This window comes from Anolis sagrei, chromosome 4 (genome assembly GCF_037176765.1).
Source record: "Anolis sagrei isolate rAnoSag1 chromosome 4, rAnoSag1.mat, whole genome shotgun sequence".
Classification (NCBI taxonomy): Eukaryota; Metazoa; Chordata; class Lepidosauria; order Squamata; family Dactyloidae; genus Anolis; species Anolis sagrei.
Genome location: NC_090024.1, coordinates 132,429,966 through 132,451,655, shown reverse-complemented (window position 1 = coordinate 132,451,655; position 21,690 = coordinate 132,429,966). Strand labels below are relative to the sequence as shown.

General features: G+C 43.2%; 1 protein-coding gene across 5 annotated transcripts in view; it reads right to left on the bottom strand.

Annotated features, from left to right (window-relative positions):
• Positions 1-21,690, bottom strand: part of PDE4DIP (phosphodiesterase 4D interacting protein) — a 122,854-nt gene that overhangs the window by 8,106 nt on the left and 93,058 nt on the right. For all 5 annotated transcript variants that reach the window (XM_067467689.1, XM_067467686.1, XM_067467685.1 and 2 more), the window contains 10 exons: positions 19,319-19,410; positions 17,823-18,040; positions 14,575-14,953; positions 13,417-13,576; positions 11,524-11,640; positions 9,824-10,286; positions 7,717-7,952; positions 6,513-6,564; positions 4,047-4,288; positions 1,737-1,889 (listed from right to left, as the gene is read on the bottom strand). In XM_067467689.1, the coding sequence (XP_067323790.1) occupies positions 1,737-1,889; positions 4,047-4,288; positions 6,513-6,564; positions 7,717-7,952; positions 9,824-10,286; positions 11,524-11,640; positions 13,417-13,576; positions 14,575-14,953; positions 17,823-18,040; positions 19,319-19,410 (2,112 nt within the window). The remainder of the gene's footprint in view (positions 1-1,736; positions 1,890-4,046; positions 4,289-6,512; positions 6,565-7,716; positions 7,953-9,823; positions 10,287-11,523; positions 11,641-13,416; positions 13,577-14,574; positions 14,954-17,822; positions 18,041-19,318; positions 19,411-21,690) is intronic.

Sequence of the window (21,690 nt, the reverse complement as noted above, 5' to 3'; positions counted from 1 at the left end):
CAGGCCCACACTTCCCATTGAAATACTAATAAGTTTATATTTGTTACAATTGTTCTTCATTTTAATTATTGTATTGTTTTAAAGTGTTTTTAGCATTAGAAATGAGATACGTGCAGTGTGCATAGGAATTCATTTTTTTTTCAAATTATAATCCGCCCTCCAACAATTTGAGGGACTGTGACATGGCTCTCTGTTTAAAAAGTTTGTGGACCCCTGGTTTAGACTGTATTGTACCCCAGCCCAAGCCATGAGGAGAGGTGGATAACACATAAAATGTTGATGATAATGATGACGGGCATATAATATATTTGTACAAATGCCATTGGCACCTCCTGGACCATGCCAATAATGTAGCTAGTGAGCATATTGGTTTTTCCAAATCCATTATATTCTGTGAATATCAAACCCTCCTCGGAATGTTTCAGATTTTTTTTAAAAAAACTGGTTTACTCATGAATTTTAACTGGTTAACCAAATCCCCATGCTAAGTCTATGAGATGCAAAAAATTAAGAGTCCCTCCAGAACTGTAAGCACTATTTCAAGCAAATATTGACAATTTATTCACACTGTCATTACTTGCAGCAATAGCCGAATGCAGTGAAGCAACCAAGTTGGGTGTGTGTGTGTTGAATGCTCTCATTAAGGAGACCAGACTTGGTGGAGGTGGTTGACAGGGGCGGAGCTGCAGGCTATTGAAGGCTGCTCTGCCCCCTGCTGTGCTCTTTGCTTCAGCGTGAGCTAGGAGGCAGGTTTCAACACCCCCCGTGAAATTTTCAACCCCCCCCCCCCGAAAATTTCAATCCCTCCTGAATTTTTTTTCTGGCTATGGCCCTGGTGAGAGCTGTTCAGCAGTGGAATTCTCTGCCTCAGAGTGTGGTGGAAGCTCTTTCCTTGGAGGTTTTTAAACAGAGGCTGGATGGCCATCTGTCAGGGGTACTTTGTGCTTTTCCTTCATGGCAGGGGGTTGGACTGGATGGCCCATGTGGTCTCTTGCAGCTCTATCATTCTATGAACACATATATTTCCCATGCTGATCTTCATAACACAGTTCCCAGCACTTATTAATATTATTACCTAGGCCTGGGTAACAACGGAAAAATTTGTTTCTAAAATCGATTCGTTTTTTGGGTTTTTTTGCGTTTCGATATTTAAAAGAATTCCGAAATTTTCCTTAAAAAAAGTTCGATATTTACGAAATTTCGTAAATGGTAAAAAAAATTACAAAACAATAACGAAACAATAACGAAACAATAACGAATCGATTCGTTAATGGCGGCCGCGATCGCGCAATACGCTAAAAAAACTTCTGAAGCTTCCCTCTCCCTCTGTTGTTGACTGTTGGTGTGATATTATAATTTTTTTTCCCTAATTAAACAAAAAACAACTATAAAACTTGCCCCAGACATGCGGAAATAATAACGAAACGACCTCAAACTGATAACGAAACGAATACATAACGAAATACGAAGCATTTACGAAACGAATTGAAAAATTCGTTTCGTTTTTAAGTTGCTCCAGAATGGTTCGTTATCGCTTCGTTAACAAAAAAAATAACGAATTTTTAACGAATTACGAATTAACGAAACGAAACCACCCAGCCCTATTATTACCTTAATAAAAAGCACAGAATGAAAGAGGGAAAAGTCAACCCTAAAACCACGTTTATTTTACGATCCCTCCCCTTGACCCTTGCAATTGTAGCCCACAGCTCCTATGATGGTTATGGAGACCATACCTCCAGAGGGCTGGCTGACTGTCATTAAGGCACGCTGGGAAGGAGGCAGAGCAAAGTTTCTTTGTGTGGATTCTGCTGGAGCAGCAGAGGAGGTGGTACTAAAGGCTGGGTGAGATGGTTGGGCAGAGGTTTTGCCAAGTTGGCGGCCAGGATCTGAGAAAAAGAAGAGGAAAGACATTGTGATTGGACATATAGTCTCTGTTACCAATACAGAACATGTGGTTCAAACAACACCCCCCGCCGCCCCAATAGTAAATTCAACTTCTTCATGGATGGATTAAACATTAGGACTTCAAGCCAGTGGGAGCACAACAGCACTCCATGATGTGAGCCATTGCCACATTTTATTTGATTGCTTAGTATTCTTATAATAAATAAGAGCTTCCACAGTCCACCTGGAGATACATTTCAGTTCTGAAATGCACATTCTCAGCAGACCTAATTGTCATTCCAGTATTTTACTTTTGAATGTCCTGGCATTTATTGGACTGGCCAACACATATTTTGATGCCTGAAAGGTTAGATCAGTTTCTGGATATATCTGATCTGCTGATTCAAAAAACGGCACTGGCTTTCTCCTATCAGCTGTAGTTTTGGTGATACGAAATATTGCCCATATACCAGTCTTCATCTGCTCGCTCATAGAAAATCATGTTAACCATATCTCATAGAAAATCATGTTAACCAATCATGTTAAGATCACTACTGACCGAAAGGTCATGAGTTCGAAGCCAGAATGGGTCGGAGTGCGCATCCAACCAATTTGTGTAGCTTGCTGTCGACCTTTGCAGTCCGAAAGACAGTTGCATCTGTCAAGTAGGACATTTAGGTACTGCTTATGTGGGGAGGCAAATTTAACTAATTTACAAGGCCATAAAACTCTCCAGCAAGCATGCAAAGAATGAGGAAGTTCTCCATCAGTGTCACAGATGGACGGTGAAGCAACAGCTCCCCTGGTGGCCAAAATACCCTCAAGAAAAGCTGGAATGTTAAATTGCTTCTGTGTCTGTCTATATATGTTGTGTGTCTATGGAATTTAATGTTTGCCATGTATATGTACATTGCAATCTGCCCTGAGTCCCCTGTGGGGTGAGAAGGACAGAATATAAATACTGTAAACAAACAAACAAACAAACAAATATCTAAGAAACTAGAGTGAATGCGGACTATCTAATGCAATTTTCTGAATTAGTGCCCCAGGAACAATGTATTGACGAAGGCTTTCATGCCTGGAATCACTGGGTTATTGTAGGTTTTTCGGGCTGCATGGCCATGTTCCAGAAGCATTCTCTCCTGACGTTTCACCTGCATCTATGACAGGCGTCCTCAGAGGTTGTGAGGTTTATTAGAAACTAGGAAAATTGTGTTTATATATCTGTGGAAGGTCCAGGGTGGGAGAAAGAACTCTTGTCTGTTGGAGAGAGGTGTGAACATGAAAGGCACTGCAGACTACTTCAACCAGAGAAGTCAGCCATAGCAGAGCACCTGATGAACCAACCTGGACAGCATATTATCTGAGAAGACAGAAATGCTGGGTCACTCTAACAACGACCATATCAGGCTACACAGAGAAGCCATTGAAATCTACAAGCATATGGACAATTTCAACAGAAAGGAAGAAACCATGAAAATGAACAAAATCTGGCTACCAGTACAAAAAAAAAACTCTGAAATTATAACAGTAAATAAAAAACAAAACTCAAACACAGGGAACTCCAGACAAGAAACAATCTGGAACACCTAATCACCTCTCAACAAAGGAATTTCCCAGGCAGCAACAAGCCAAACTATCAGGCCATCAAATGCTAATCAAGGTGGCCAATTGAAACATTCACACCTAGCTCCAACAGACATGAGTTCTTTTTCCCACCCTGGACCTTACACAGATATATAAACCCAATTTTCCTAGTTTCCAACAAATCTCTCAACCTCTGAGGATGCCTGCCACAAATGCGGGTGAAACGTCAGGAGAGAATGCTTTTAGAACATGGCCATACAGCTCAAAAAACCTACAACAACCCAATCCCAGGAACAGGCTGAAAAACCAAGACACCAAGATTTTTAAAATTAGGTTGCATTATGATTCACTTTTTAACTGACAAAAGCATGCAAGATTTCTAACTGGGCTTCCACAATAAAGCTCAGAGGTCAAATGTTTTAGGCAATGAAGACTGCTGAGCTTGGCACATTTTCTTCCACTGAACAGTTTTTGTTAGAGGAATAAACCTACGACAAACATAAAGTATTTATGTTCTACTTCTCAGTGAACAAGGATGCCAAAACAGCTCACGCAAAACCAAAAGGTTATACCTTTGTCTGTTGAGAGGCTGTGGAACTGGTCTCCACTGGCATCCTCCTGGTAGGAACTGTACTCAGTGGCATCCTCCATGTCAGAGCAGCCCTCCAAGCCATCAGAGAGAAAGGAAGTGCTACTGCCAGAGCGGGACGACTCGGACATGCTGTGGTTACTGGAAGGGGATACTGAGTGCACGTGGAGCTTAGCCTGGAGAGTCTTGATGATTTGCTCCTTCTCTTCAAGCTCCTTGCTCAACCTGTGGATGGAGACCATTAGGAGCATTTGCACCAATATTCCTTTCACTTCCTTCAGAGGACCAGCCCTCAATTCCCTAGTTATCTTTCAGACAATCAGTAATTTGATAGAGGCTACAGTGAAGCGAACTCAAACCAGGGCTGTAAAGGGCTCTATATTAATAAGGTCATGAGTTAGCCCCATTTTTCAATGAGATGCTCAAATGACAGCTGTTGCTATTGAGTCATTGGAAAACAGAGTGTTTTCTGAGCCTAAGAGACAGGACTGTGGATAGTAAATTAAAAAATGTATTATCCTATCAGTTGACATGCACACTATGCAGGGAATGTAAAATATAAGTCTACAGCTAGCATGACCAGGGGTGGCTCAACCCATTACGCAAAGTAAGCATTTGCAGTATAGTTGATTTTGCCTGGGGCGCTCTTGAGGCGCTCTTGGGGGAAAACAGACCTTGACATATGTGAGTTGTAGTTACAGGGATGTATAGTTCACCTAAAATCAGAGAGCATTCTGAACTCCACCAATGATGGAATTGAACCAAATATGGCACACAGAACTCCCACAATGAATAGAAAATATATATCAATGATTGGTTGGGGGGGGGGGGGGTGCCAAAATACTGTTTGCTTACCATTGAAAATTACCTAGGGCCGCCTCTGAGCATGACTTAGGTCAGGGGTCCTCAAACTAAGGCCCAAGGGCCGAATACGGCCCTCCAAGGTCATTTGCCCGGCCCTCGCTCAGGGTCAACCTAAGCTTGAAATGACTTGAATGCAGACAACAACAACAACAACAATCCTACCTCATCAGCCAAAAGCAGGCCCACACTTCCCACTGAAATACTAATAAGTTTATATTTGTTAAAATTGTTCTTAATTTTAATTACTGTTTTGTTTTTTTGCGCTATAAATAAGATATGTGCAGTGTACATAAGAATTCATTCTTTTTTTTTTTTCAAATTATAATCTGGCCCTCCAACAGTTTGAGGGACTGTGACCTGGCCCTCTGTTTAAAAAGTTTGAGCACCCCTGACTTGGGTATTGCACTGGGATTCTAGAAACAAAGGTTCAAATCCTTGGGTTCAACCATTGGGTCACCCTGAACAAGTCACATAATCTTTGCTGCAGAAGATGAAAATAGCACATTGCCTTTGAACAAATTTTGCCAAGAACATCCCATGAATCAGCTTAGGGTTGTCATCAGTCAGAAATGTGGAACTGTGGAACTCTCTTCCCAATGACATCAGATTGCCCCCCTTCCTCCTGTCCTTTAGAAAGAAACTCACAACCTGATTATTGGACCAAGCGCTTGAATAGTAGAGGCAGCTATTAAAATAAGACTTAATTTGTGTGGATGACAATTGACTGATCCAAACTTTGATTTTAAACCTGCGTGATTTTAATCAACTGTCTTAGTAATTTAATGTTTTAATTAATTGTTTTAATTGTATTATTATTTCTGATTGTTGTTGGCATTGAATGAATGCCTGTTGTGAAGCCACCCTAAGTCCCCCCTGGGGGTGAGAAGGACGGGATACAAATACACGAAATAAATAAATATTAATCTATATAAATAAAAATGTAATGTTCGTTTGTGGGATTAACATAACTCAAAAACTACTGGACAAATTGACACCAAATTTGGTCACAAGACACCTATCAGGCCAATGAGTGCCCATCACTTATGAATACACTGAAAAACACAGCAGAAGAGACTTAAAAAGCCAAAAAATATAAAAAACATTACATTACAACGTATGTGCATAACCACATAAATACACATATACACAAATATATACTCACACATATATACACACAAAAACACATATACACAGACAGGGCCACAGCAACGCATGGCAGGGGGTGGCTAGTAATAATAATAATAATTGTTGAAGGCTTTCATGGCTGGAATCACTGGGGAGTTGTAGGTTTTTTCGGGTTATATGGCCATGTTCTAGAGCAGTGGTTCTCAACCTGGGGTCCCCAGAGGTTTTTGGCCTACAACTTCCAGAAATCCCAGCCAGTTTACCAGCTGTTAGGATTTCTGGGAATTGAAGGCTAAAAACATCCAGCCGAAACGTCAGGAGAGAATGCCTTTAGAACATGGCCATATAGCCCGAAAAAACCTACAACAACCTAATAATAATAATTGACTTCACAAGAACAAAGGGACTCATGCACAATACTCTACACCACTCAACAACAAAGGGATCCCTTCTTATTTACCTTAGAGCCAGCACTTCATGGCTTGATTTGTCTTCCACATTTAAATCATTCCCTGCAAAAATAATTCAGAGACAAAAAATTAGTCAGTCACCTCACAATAGAAAATCTTAACTTTATGGAAGGCCAAACTCTATTTCCCCCTACATGTCCAGTCTGATTTCCACCAATGGCTCAATCAATATGCTTCTACTTTGGATTCACGGTGTTTGTGATGACATTTCAACCTCTAAACAGCCCGGGACCTTGCTACTTTAAGGAATGCCTTTTCCTACATACACCTGCCCAAGGACTGGGCTCTGCTGAAGAGGACCTCCTCTGCATCCAACTAGTGGAGGATGTGGAAGAGGGCCTATGTTTGTAAGAAGTTCTGACTGTGGGATGTTCCTCCCTTGGAGGTCTCAACCGACCAGTTGGGATTTCCTGGTTTAGCTGCCCAGAGGGATACCCTTGCTGTTGCTGGAGGGATGCCAAGAGGAGTGGTCGTTCTCATAAAGCTTTTCCTTGATTTGAGTCTACTGGGAGGAGACTGGTAGCCATGTAGTGGATGGCTTTCACAGTGTTCAACTATTTCTCTCATATTTAGCATCAACTTCCCATCGCACATCGGGGGGGGGGGGGGGCAATGCTAGCTAGCTTGTAGAGTTTATCAACATGTGTAGGTTTAAGACATCCTGTGACTATTCTGCATGTTTCATTCAACGCTATATTCACCTGCTTTGCATGGGCAGACTTATGCCAAACAGGGTAGGCATACTCGGCAGTTGAGTAAGACAAGGCCAGGGCTGATGTTCTTACTAATTTTTGGTCTGCACCCCATGTGCTGCCAGAAAGTTTCCGCAGGATGTTACTGCGTGCAGCTACTTTGTGCTTGGTGTTCAAGCAGTGTTTCCTATATGCTAGTGTTCAATCTAAGGTGACATCGAGATATTTAGGATGGAAACAATGGTCAAGCTCTTGACCTTCCCAGGTGACTTTCAATTTCCTGTTGGCTTCACGGTTGCATAGGTGGAAAGCACACAATTGTATCTCGGCAGGGTTAGGCTAATAATAATAATAATAATAATAATAATAATAATAATAATAATAAGTATTGCTAACCAGAAAGCTTTGCTTTTAAGCGTTCTGGTTAGCAATACTCATTTTTATTTTATTTTTATTTTTAAAAATCCTCTAATTTAAACTTTTTGTCAGGCATTGAACTCACGACAGCTCAGTTTCCTGGTCAATCGTCCGGTCAGCTGGTTTCCTTGTGTCAGTTGTTCTCGAAAGCTCTGTGCCAAGAAGTAATCGATGTCGGTGCCCTGCAGGAGATCCTCAAAGGACTTGGTGGTGTTCTTGAAGTGTTGGCTCAGCATGCAACACAACCCTTGTCCCTCTCGCATTGCCTGCCGAAGATGAGAGAGCTCCCGAGCCTGAGCTTGGACCAAAGAGTCATATTTCCTGAGGGGGAGAAACAGTAAAACTGACCATCATACTCAGAGGCCCAACTACCAAATAAAACATGGTGAAAAAACAAGATTCTTTCCCTCATTCAAGCCCCAGAGACATCTCATGAGCACAACTAATCAGAGAAAAAGGCCTTCCACCCTGAGTTTGTTCAACTAATTTCCAGGCACAGGGGATAAACTGGACTTGATCCAGAGATTATGTGGAAATTTATGGGTTATCCTCACCAAATTAATTTAATGTGGTGAATATGTTGTTTGAAGATGTGGACAGAACTGGTACTTGGTGTATCAGAAGGCACTAAATCGGACTCCAAATCTCTCACTCACTTTTAATTGGGAGGGTAAAGACTCAATGGCTCAGCTTTGGCACTGTGGCGCAACTGGCTGGGAGTCAGCTGCATTAGATCACTACTGACCGAAAGGTCATGAGTTCAAAGCCAGCCCGGGTTGGGGTGAGCTTCCGACCATTGTGTAGCTCACTGTCGACCTTTGCAGCCCAAAAGACAATTGCATCTGTGAAGTAGGAAATTTAGGTACCACTTATGCGAGGAGGCTAATTTAACTAATTTACAACACCATAAAAATCCCCAGCAAGCATGCAAAGAATGAGGAAGTACTCCATCAGTGCCACAAATGTATGGTGAAGCAACAGCTCCCCTGGTGGCTAGAATATTCTCATGAAGCTGGAATGTTAAATGGCCTCTGAGTGTCTGTCTGTATATGTTGTGTGTCTATGGCATTGAATGTTTGCCATGTATATGCACATTGTAATCCGCCCTGAGCTCCTTGCAAGGTGAGAAGGGCGGAATATAAATACTGTAACTAACTAACTAAATAAATATTGATTCCATGGCACATCTAGCTGCACGGCCATGGAAACCTATGCTGCTGTAGATTTACATAAGCTTTCAGCTCTCACAAATTTAGAAAACAGATCCCAACAATGCCAGATACTTTTACAGTAGGTAATGAGTGTCAATCTTGACCACACCAACCAATACAGTGTTCCCTCACCTATTGCGGGTGAGGGAACATGCAATACGATTCTATTTGGTAACAAATGATTTTATATTGTTTAATTACAGGGGTGGCTCAACCCATTACGCAAAGTAAGCATTTGCAGTATATTTGATTTTGCCCAGGGGCGCTCTTGGGGGGAAATAGACCTTGACATTTGCGAGTTGTAGTTACTGGGATAAATAGTTCACCTACAATCAAAGAGCATTCTGAACTCCACCAATGATGGAATTGAACCAAATATGGCACACAAAACTCCCATGATGAACAAAAATATATATCAGTGATTGGTTGGGGCGGGGGCAAAATACTGTTTGCTTACTGTTGAAAATTACCTAGGGCCGCCTCTGTTTAATTAATGGCTTATGTATTTTATGTATTTTAATAGTGTGATGGTTTGTTTAATGGTTATTGTATTAATTGTTCATGTAATGGCATCGTATTGCTGCCTATGTATGCCGTCCTGAGTCCCCCTTTTGTGGTAGAGAAGAGACGGGATATAAATACTAGAAAGAAATAATTTTTTGTTCCAGGAACCCCCACAATAAGTGAAAAACCGCGATGTAGGGACGCTATACTGTATATGTACAGTATAGCTCCTCCTCCTCTCTTTCTCTCTTCCTCTCCTCTTTCCCCTTCCGTTCCTCCCTCCCTCCCCCTCCCCTTGCTGGAGCCACCCTTCTCCCTCCCTCTCTGCTTCCCCACTGGCGTGGGGCTCTCAAGTCTGTTATATACAGTGTTCCCTCGCTACTTGTATTTTAAATTATTTTTTTTGAAAAGCCGCGAAACAGCGAGTCCGCGGTTAGTGAACCACAAAGCGGAGAGGGAAATTCCTGGAAATCCTACCCCAGGGTTGCTGAAGGTTTCAGTTCTTCTGGCAATGGCAGTTTTGGCTTAGTCTCACCCAGCTGAGCCTCAAGATGGGATACTCTCTGGATGAGCCTGGCCAGATCTTTGTTGAGTTGGAGACTTGGAGGGCAAATTGACCCAAAGCTGTCTGACTGCCAGCCTTCATCTTCATCAGTGATGCTGTGGGAAGGAGAGCTGCCCAGGGCGTAGACCTCCTTCCGCTTCAGTGGATGCTCGCCCCCAGAGGCATAGTCACTGGTAGTGGATACGGAGTGCACACGGCTTTGTAGGTTCCGGATGACTTTATGGGAACTCTGTAGTTGCCCTTGCAGAGCTTGGATGTGCTGGCGGAGAACTGCTACATCCTCACACTGGCTCAAGTCGTACTTTGCCAGCTTGCTTTCAGGGGAGCCCAGCAGCGTCTTCCAAGTCTTTAGCTCATCAATATGATCTTCACATTCTGGGAAAGCCAACAACAACTGGGCGTTAGGGTCATAGTATGGATTAGACAAGAACAAAGCTGGATTGCTCACCAAGCATGCACTTCCATTGGAGTCACAACAAATTCCCAGTTAAGAGTTTCTAAACAATATTGTTATTATTCAACTTAGGTAAAAAGTTAAAGATCTTCCCCTGACATGAAGTTTAGTCGTGTCCGACTCTGGGGTGTGGTGCTCATCTCCATTTCTAAGCCAAAGAGCCGGCATTGTTCATAGACACCTCCAAGGTCATGTGGCCAGCATGACTGCATGGAGCACAGTTATTATTCAACTTACACTTAAAAAAACCTGAAAAAAACATTGCATCAAGTGGACCCTAGATGCTTTCTACATTCAGAGCCACAACCTCATCTAAAGGCCCCAAACCCACATAGGTACATAAAAGGGAGAACATTAAGAGGCAACTATCTCTAAGGCTTCAAAGATCCTTTTTCTTGGATGGATATCATTACATCCTTCCTGAAGAGAAGTTGGGGAGTATAGGAACTCTTATTTATTTATTTATTTATTTATTTTATTTTATTTACAGTTTTTTTATATTCCGCCCTTCTCACCCCACAGGGGACTCAGGGCGGATTACAATGTACATATACTTGGCAAACATTCAATGCCATAGAGACACAACATATATAGACAGACACTCAGAGGCTATTTAACATTCCAGCTTTTTCATGAGGGTATTCTGGTCACCAGGGGAACTGTCACTTCACCGTTCATTTGTGACACTGATGGACTACTTCCTCATTCTTTGCATGCTTGCTGGAGATTTTTATGGCGTCGTAAATTAGTTAAATTAGCCTCCCTGCATAAGCGGTACCTAAATTTCCTACTTGACAGATGTAACTGTCTTTCGGGCTGCAAAGGTTGACAGCAAGCTACACAAATTGGTTGGAAGCTCACTCCGACCTGGGCTGGCTTCGAACTCATGGCCTTTTAGTCAGGAGTGATCTTAATGCAGCTGACTCCCAGCCAGCTGCGCCACAGTCCCTTATGATTTCACTCTCCAGCTTCTCTTGTTACGACTGGGTCATTATGGTGGGTCTTCCTTCATACACAAAGTTGATTTCAAGTTGCACTGGATTCTTTGTGCATCTATATTCATACACATCAAATGTGGATGGGAAGTTACGTATAGTGGTCCTTTCAGGCACTGTAGCCTGTGAAAGAGTTGGCTTCCAGAGGAACATTTTGTCTTACCAGGGCTGGTGATCTCTTCCCGGTCAACTTCATTTTCACTTCTCCCACAGGTCTCATAGCCCAAATCCTGGAGATCCACTTGTATCTGTTTACTGTCTTTCTGCACCACCGGCTCACCTGTGATAAAGAAAAGCAAAAGGCTTGATCTTCATGTATTTTCTATTGCCACTGTTAACTATTTCACTATGGGATTATGATACAGGTTTCCTGTGATCCATCTGTAAAAGACTCACCTATCATTTGGATAGGCTGCATTAAAGATCAGTGACAAAGTTCTTTAAATGCAGTTAGTAGATATTTGCAATACATATATGAAAATAGATGCCAATTGAAAGGAGCTCGTGGTGAGCTCCTGGCCTTTAGAATCATAGAGTTGGAAGAGACCACATGGGCCATTCAGTCCAACCCCCTGCCAAGAAGCATTCAAAATTGCATTCAAAGCACCCTCGACAGATGGCCATCCAGCCTCTGTTTAAAAGCTTCCAAAGAAGGAGCCTCCATCACACTCCAGGGCAGAGAGTTCCACTGCTGAACAGCTCTCACTGTCAGGAAGTTCTTCTTAATGTTCAGATAGAATCTCCTTCCTTGTAGTTCGAAGCCATTGTTCCGCATCCTAGTCTCCAGGGAAGCAGAAAACAAGTTCACTCCCTCCTCCCTATGACTTCCTCTCACATGTTTATACACTAGCCGTCTCCTGCCACGCGTTGCTGTGGCCCAGTCTGTGTATATGTGTTTTGTGTATGTATTATGTGTATATGTGTATATATGTGTGTTTGCATATATATGTGTGGTTTTGTGCATGCATTGTAATTTTTTTTTACTTTTTAAGTTTCTTCTGTTGTGTTTTTCTGTGTTTTTATGAGTGATGGTCACTTGTTGGCCTGAGAGGTGTATTGTGTTCGAATTCGGTCTCAATTCGTGCAGTAATTTTTGAGTTATGTTAATCCCACAAACGAATATTACATTTTTATTTATATAGATTGGCTATCATGTCTTCTCTCAGCCTTCTCTTCTTCAGGCTAAACATACCCAGCTCCTTAAGCCGCTCCTCCTAGGACTTGTTCTCCAGACCCTTGATCAGGGGTCCACAAACTTTTTAAACAGAGGGCCAGATCATAGTCCCTCAAACTGTTGGAGGGCCGGATTATAATTTGAAAAAAACAACAACCATGAATGAATTCCTATGCACACTGCACATATGGATGGGGTATAAATAATGTAAATAAATAAATAAATAAAATTTAACAAATATAAACTTATTAGTATTTTAATAGGAAGTGTGGACCTGCTTTTGGCTAATGAGATAGGATTGCTGCTGCTGCTGCTGTTGTTGTTGTTGTTGTTGTTGTTGTGTGCTTTCAAGTTGTTTCAGACTTAGGTTGACCCTGAGCGAGGGCTGGGTAAATGACCTTGGAGGGCTGTATCTGGCCCCCGGGCCATAGTTTAAGGACTCCTGCCCTTGATCATTTTAGTCGCCCTCCTCTGGGCCCAGCTTCTGCCTACCTAGCAGTTTGAAAACAAATGTGAGTAGATAAATAGATACTGCTTTAAAGCAGGGAGGTATTTAAGGCACACATAAGGAAATGCCAGAAAAATGCTGATGATTCGAACTAAGATAAAGTTTACAAACAAAGCTCTTCAGCAGGGAAGATGGAGCGACATCATCCCCCCACCCTCGGTGACAGGAGCCAAGAACAGCCTCCAAGATGCCGAAGATGGCAAATCCTATATATACCTCTATCTATGTGCAATTGTCTGTCTTGTCAGTGTATAACGGCATTGAATGTGTTCTATGATCAGCTCTGAGTCCCCTTTGGGGTGAGAAGGATGGAATATAAATACTGTAAATAAATAGTGAAAATATAGGAACTTGAAGCCCAGATTAATACTTACTGAGGAGCACCCGGTATTCTTCCAGCTGAGTCTGCTGAGCCTGTATAGTGGCCTCTGAAACCAAGAGTTTGTCTCGTAGCTTATAACATTGCTGCCTGCACCAAGGTGACTCTGAGTGAAGAGGATCTATGAGCTGATGCCCAAAACTGCTTCCTTCCACCTGAGGAGAAATAGCACAGGGCATGTTGATTGTTACTGACTTTGACTTTAATCTGTCCAAATAAATGACATCTGTACATTGTGTCACCTAAAGCTATCCTTTCACTGATCTGCAATACGGCATATATTATTCTAGTAAAAATATTCTATGTGTTGTCAAAGGCTTTCATGGCCAGAATCACTGGGTCACTGTGAGTTTTCTGGGCTGTATGGCTATGTTCCAGAAGCATTCTCTCCTGATGTTTCACCCACATTTATGGCAGAGGTTGTGAGGTCTGTTGGAAACTAGGCAAGTGAGGTTTATATATCTGTGGCATGTCCAGGGTGGGAGAAAGTGCTAAGGGTCTATTTTCCTCAAACTCCACCAGTGTTCACACTTGAGCATGTTGTGTACTCATGCCAAGTTTGGTCCAGATCCATCATTGTTTGAGTCCATAGTGCTCTTTGGATGTAGGTGAACTACAACTCCAAAACTCACGGTCAATGCCCATCAAGCCCTTCCAGTATTTTCTGTTGGTCATGGGAGTTTTGTGTGCCAAGTTTGGTTCTATTCGATCGTTGGTGGAGTTCAGAGGGCTCTTTGATTGTAGGTGAACTATCAATCCCAGCAACTCCAACTCCCAAAAGACAAAATCAATTTTTCGAGTTATGGTCACTCATTGGCCTGATAGGCGTATTGTGTCCAAATTTGGTGTCAATTCGCCCATTGGTTTTTGAGTTATTTTAATCCCACAAATGAACATATTTTTATTTATATAGATGAGAACTTTTGCTTTTAGTCCATCTAGCTATCTGTCCCAATAGTCTTGGCTGTGACTATGAGCTGAATTCAGGCTCATGTACAACCAAGCTCACAATGTTCTGGCATAGTTTAAAGCAGGGGTTCTTAAAGCCTTTTCCACTTATGACCCCATCCCACCTGAGGAGGAACATCTAATTCACTGTGAACACCTCTTGTTCTAAGCAGTTCAAACCTACTGTGAGACCAGCTGGAGTTACCTGGGCTCCTTTGAGGCTGGGCAATGGGTTGAAGTCCACACTCTTGGCGGGTTGGCAGTGGGACTGTGAGACATCGTTGTGAGAAAGCCCCAGGCAGTTGCACTGCTGGGACTTTTGCAGCTGCACAACATCCTGAGCCACACTGCATGTGAAGGAAGCGTTGACTGAACCTTCTTGGGTGTTCAGAGCGAGCTGTTCTTTCAGGAGTCCAGTCACGATCTCTGACATGTGCAACTTCTCTTGTAGCTTTCTGACTTCCAGCCTCAAGTTTTCTTCATCTTCCTTTGCATCTTCATTCTCCCAACCCTCTGATAACATTGCTTCGCCAACTTGTTCCTTGAGCTCTGCGTTCTCTAGGCACAGGCTCAGCAGGGCCTTCCTGTGGAAACAGAGCAACTGGTACTCAGAATTAAGGATTACAGGAAACTCTCCAGGCATTTCTAGATTTTTTTTCCATGTCAGGAGCGACTTGAGAAATTGCAAGTCGCTTCTGGTGTGAGAGAATTGGCCGTCTGCAAGGACATTGCCCAGGGGATGCCTGGATGTGTTACTATCCTGTGGGAGGCTTCTCTCATGTCCTTGCATGAGAAGCTGGAGCTGACAGCTCCCCGGATTCCTATCGCTGACCTTTCAGTCAGCAGTCCTGTTGGCACAAGAGTTTAACCCATTGTGTCACTGGGGTTTCCGGAATGTCTAGATGTTCTCTGCTAGTGCTAGCAAAAGAAGATTAATTTCAAGACTGCAATGCCTAGAGAACATCTAGGGAGCCCCCGGTGGCACAATGGGTTAAACCCCTGGGCCAGCAGGACTGAAGACCAACAGGTCATAGGTTCGAATCCAGGGAGAGCGCGGATGAGCTCCCTCTATCAGCTCCAGCTCCTCATGCGGGGACATGAGAGAAGCCTCCCACAAGGATGATAAAACATCAAACATCCTGGCGTCCCCTGGGCAACGTCCTTGCAGACAGCCAATTCTCTCACACCAGAAGTGACTTGCAGTTTCTCAAGTTGCTCCTGACACGACAAAAATAATAATAATCTAGAAATGTTCTCTAGGCATTGCAGTTTTGAGATTAATCTTCTTTAGCTAGCTCTAGCTAAGGAAGTATGTGAGACTACATATATGTGAAGATCACTCTTGTCTTGCTCTTGTGTCACCTCTTTTATCTATGGCAGAGACTGGGTTGATAGAGCAGAGTTCCATCCACTAGGAAGGGGAAGCGGTACTAATGGAGGAAGCTAAGTTTTTCAGGAATGCAGAGAAGTTTGCAGGAATGCAGAGAACCTCTTATAGATGATGGATAACTTGTGTTTGTTTTTGCATGTTGTGTGTATGTACAAGACAGAAAGAATAAGAACTGATACAGACATTAAGTCTGGTTGTGTCTGACTCTTGGGAATGGTGCTATCTCCATTTCTAAGCTGAAGTTGTCTGTAGACACTTCCAAGGTCATGTGGCCAGCATGACTGCATGGAGTGCCATTACCTTCCCGTTGGAACAGTACCTATTGATCTACTCATAGCTGCATGTTTTCGAACTGCTAGGTTGGCAGAGGCTGGGGCTAATAGTGGGAACTCACCCCATCCTCCGGATTCAAATTGCCGACCTTCCGGTCAGCAAGTTCTGCAGCCACCGTGGTCCCACAGACAGAATTACTGTGTAATAAATGGATGGGAGGGGGAGGTTCCCTACTTTCTCCCAAGAGAATGCCATCTCAAATCCATGAAGTTGCTCATTTAGAGACTTTAATAGTCATTGCCTAGTTGGGAGTTATTAACAATTCCTAATTTTCAGTCTGGCATATTCTATCAATTTCTATATTTCATCCTTCTCAAGCAAAAAGTGGGTGCTAGAAATAATATCATAGGACAACTGGCTGGCACAACCTGGGGATCACAACCAGATGCAGTGAAGACATCTGCCCTTGCGCTATGCTACTCTGCTGCTGAGTATACATGCCCAATGTGGAACACATCTCACCACGCTAAAACAGTGGATGTGGCACTTAATGAGACATGTCGCATTATCACGGGGTGTCTGCGCCCTACACCACTGGAGAAATTACACTGTTTAGCTGGTATTGCACCACCTGACATCTGCCTGGAAGTAGCAGCCAATAGTGAAAGGACCAAGGCAGTGACATCTCCAGCTCATCCCCTGTTTGGGTATCAGCCAGCACGTCAACAACTTAAATCAAGAAATAAGTTTTCTAAGATCTACAGAGACACTCACTGGAACACCTCAGCAAGCGAGAGTCCAAAAGTGGCAGGCTCAAACCCAGAACCTCAATCAATGGCTGATACCAAATGAGAGACTCCCCCCTGGACATACGGAAAACTGGGCAACTTGGAAGGTGCTGAACAGGCGGTGCTCTGGCACCACGAGATGCAGAGTCAACCTTAAAAAATGGGGCTACAAAGTGGAATCCACGACATGCGAGTGTGGAGAAGAGCAAACCACAGACCACGTACTGCAATGCAACCTGAGCCCTGCCACATGAACAATGGAGGACTTCTTGCAGCAACACCAGAGGCACTCCAAGTGGCCAGCTACTGGTCAAAGGCAATTTAATAGAATACCAAGTCTGCAAATTTTGTGTTTTGTTTGTTTGTCTATTTTTTTAATGCAATACAACTGTTTTGGTTCGCTCCTGACACGATAAATAAATATCCTTCTCTGAATATGAAATACTTGCCTCAGACAAGGCACAGGAATGTCTAATCCTCTGTTAGCGAGATGCAGAGTGTCCAATCTGGAGCTAATCTGCATACATTTGTAACACATTTACATTTACCCTAAAGGCACACAATCCTGACCGATCTTGAAAGTTAAACAGACACAGCCAAGATTATTTCTTATTATTATTATGTTTATTATGTATGTATGATTAGTACATGGATGGGAAACTGTAAATGAATACCAGATGCTTTAGGTTATATTTCCAGGGAAGGAAGAAACAAAACCACATCTGAGAATTCCTTGTCTTAGGAAACCTGGCAAAATCCACGAGGTCACCATACGTTGACAGGCATCTTGAAGTTGTGTGCACTGCACACAGACACATTCATGAAAGAAAAACATTTTTGCATATTTAACATAACCTACAGTTTGACTCCGAGTCTTCCACTGAAATACAACCCCCTTCCAATTATTACTACCTATGGCTAACTTTTACTAAACCCACAGAAAAGAACTTAAGTCTGTGGGACTCCAATGGGATATTATTTTCTGGTGTCAGCTTGGATCACCTGAGTTGAGACACAGAGGAGAACCCGGCTTCCTCAATTTGCCCCTTAATATCCTGCAGTTCCTCTTCCAGCTTCTTCTTCTGCTCTAAAATGGTTTGAATTTCAGATTTTGCAGTAAACAGCTCCTCCTGGAGGCCCTTTTCGCTCACTAGGGAGGGCGGAGAAGGGCAAGTGGAATCATAGCCCGGGAGATTGTCATCAGCATCTCCTTTATTGCTCTAGAATGGGAAATGAAAATAATGTTATTTTTAATTCACCAGGGTACTCAGTTCCTTGGCACACTCAGCAGAGAATTAGTCACTAAATTAACATATGTCCGCAGCTTCATCAAGGAATGCCCACAAATTGTGCAGAGAAGCAAGTACTGACCAATGTAAAGAAACTACATAACTCTGTTCAGATATGAGGGTTGAATGAAAAGTAATGCCTCCACCTTCGTTACTTGGGTTTGGATGGGAAGATTTTAATAAATCAAATGCAGATATAATCCTTCGAATGTGCTCTTTAACTACCACTATTCACTTTTCCACATAATCACAAGACAATTGGATACATTTCTGCCAACGACGAAGACGTTTTCTGAAGCCGTCACAGAAGAAGTTGACATTCTGTTTCCGCAACCAGAGTCTCACAGTTCTCTCAACGTCTTCATCAAAAACATTATGATGTCCCCACAGATCTTCTTTCATTATTGGGAACAGATGGAAGTCAGATGGTGCTAAATGGAGGATGTCGTACAGTGGTGAGATCCAGTCTCTGAAGTTTCAAGTTTGTGCGCTTTCATTTCAGGCATCAGCATCCTGGGTACCCATCATGCACAGATCTTCTGATAGCTAAGCAAAGCAATAATGTGACCTATACGTTCTTGTAAAATGCTGATTATGCTTGAAATTTCTCTCCGAGTGATACGATCATCCTGAATCAATCTGTCAACGTTTTGCTTGTGAAACTCGGCGGTTGCTGTCATGGGATGTCTAACTCTTTGTTTGTCATGCAAGTCAAATGTTCCCACCTCAACATCTTTAAACTTTCTCATCCAATGATGCACAGTATTCACATCAACACAAACACCATAAACAGCTTTCGTTCTCTGATGAATCTCCTTTGGGGTGACACCTTCTGATGTCAAGAATTCAATGACTGCATGTTGCTTAAGTCGCATTGACCGACCGTCTGCGGAGGGTTCCATACTTTGCACTTTAACAACACAACCGTTGAATGCTAAGGATTCCCACCAAAATGGAACTGTAGAGGAGAGTCTACTGAACAAGCCAGTACCAGCTGCCTACCAGTACTGCCATCTGTTGAGGAGTTACAAAGGTGGAGGCATTACTTTTCATCCAACCCTCGTATCAACCTCTCAGGCAAAGCCAAGGCTCCAAAGTCAGTCCATTCAAATGCAACATGTGCCCATAAGACTGTTGCCTGAATCAATATCCTTGACATAGCAAGTGCTCTCCTGAATAGATGTTGAGTATTTTGCCCTCGAAATTCACCTGGTGCTGGGCAATTCTCTGTGCCACCTCTTCTTCAATGCTGTCTGTGAACTCAGTGCCAGCGTCCTCGGCATCATCAGACACAGTCAGATCTGCAATTACACCAGAAAGAGAATGCACAAAAAGTATACAAAAGAGACCAAACTTCAATTCCTGAGTATATTAAAGCTATCAAATATTGACAGAATTAGGGAAGGCAAACTCTTGCAGTATAGGATTTATGGGCATTTTCTTTCTACACATTGCTTGACTCTTTCTTCATATTCTTGCTTTGCGATACACATCTTGGGGGTTTCATTTCTGCACATATGCCTAGCAATAAACACACCCTGAAATTTCGACTCCTGTCCCCCAGCAATACCCACAGACTGCCTGATGACAAATTCTAAGAATGGAAACAAAGATCCATGTGGTTGATCCCAGACCTTTCCTAAGCATGAATCTATTGAAAGTCAAAAGGACACCGCTTAGCAAATTCACCACCAGGGAGCCAATATAGGTAATATGGGTTTCTGACATTGTTCCACTTGTCAGGTGCTTTCTTGTCCCAGAAACAAGGTTTCACTTCCTCTTACAAGCTTCCTCCTTTGTAGCATCTGAACCTGGGAAAGTGAAGTTGGCAGCATATGCTTTCACAGATTTAGGGTGCATCTACACTGTAGAATGAAGCCTGTTTGATACTAATTTAACTGCCATGACTCAATATTATGACATCATGGGACTTGTAGTTTAAAAAGTCTTTATTAGCCTTCTCTGTCAAAGAGTGCTTGTGGCTTACCAATCCTAGGGGTCCACAGCATTGAGCTGTGGCAGTTAAAAGTGGCGTGACACTACATTTTTTCTACAGTGTAGATCGCCTTGTGGAGCTACACAGACACTTGAAATGGTCCTGAACTGGCATCTGTTATGTTGGATTGGGCCCAGTTTGTGGCTGACAGGGATTCCCTGAGCTGCCTTGGTGGACCAAGAAAATTCCACCGGCTGACTACACCAAACACACTGATACCTACCATACTCTCAAGGATCCACAGACCTTCTGGTGGGTCCCATAACTGGCAAAGGAAGCTGGGAGAGGAAAATCTCCCCTCTCACTCCTGTCAACTTAGGAACCAACCTAGCTGTTTCAACTGTCCTTACCTTGCAGGACAATCCAAAATCCTAAAATAAAATCAATCCATCCAACCCAAAATCCTGCTTCAGGATTTCTGCTTTTCCGTGGGCGAACCCAAATCAGTCCTTAGTAGTCAGTGTAGGCATGCTTTCAGATGCAGACCTCAGTCTACAAAAGCTTATGCTATTAGCATCATTCTCTGTCTCAGCTACAAGATCTCTTTGCATACTGATATTCTAGACCACGGTTCCTCAAATTTTTTAAACAGAGGGTCAGGTCACAGTCCCTCAAACTGTTGGAGGGCCAGATTACAATTTGGAAAATAAACATGAATGAATTCCTATGCACACTGCACATATCTTATTTGTAGTGCAACAAACACTTAAAACAATACAATAGTTAAAATGAAGAATAATTTTAACAAATATAAACTTATTAGTATTTCAATGGGAAGTGTGGGCCTGTTTTTGGCTGATGAGTTAGGATTGTTGTTGTTGTGTGCTTTGAAGTTGTTTCAGACTGAGCTAGGGCTGGGTAAATTACCTTTGAGGGCCATATCCGGCCCCCGGGCCTTAGTTTGGGGACCCCTGTTCTAGACTAACACAGCTGTTCTAATTAGGAAACTGTTTGGATTACATTACCACAAGGTGCAGAACTATGCAGGAGTTTTAGATGTGTTTAAATTGCAATTCAATTTAACTAAATCTAAACTAAAGCATTGACGAGTGCATTCCTCACTATCGCTTAGGCAGGAAGTTGCAGCAGAATAACATCTGAAGGACTACAGCAGCGGTTCTCAACCTGGGGGTTGCGACCCCCTGGGGGGTCGCCTGGCCATTTTGGAGGGGTCATGAGGCCGCCTCTGTCAGCCCCGCCGCAAGGGCGCAGGCCAGATGAGAGCTCATTTGCACGAGGCCTGACCTTGCGCAAAGGCCCGTCGCCCACCTCACGCTTTCGCCAATTGGTGAGGGCGCGGGGCAGGAGAGGGGTCCTTGGCACTAGGTCTGACTTTGCACAAAGGCCCCTCACCCGCCTCGCGCTTTCGCCATTTGGCAAGGGCGCGGGGTGGGCGAGTGGATATCAGCGCGAGGCCTGACTTCACCCAAAGGCCCCTCGCCCGCATCGCGCTTTAGCCATTTGGCGAGGGTGCGGGGCGGGCAAGGGGATCTTGGTGCGAGGCCTGACCTTGAGCAAAGGCCCCTCACTCGCCTTATGCTTTCGTCATTTGGCGAGGGCGCAGGATGGGCAAGGGGATCTTGCC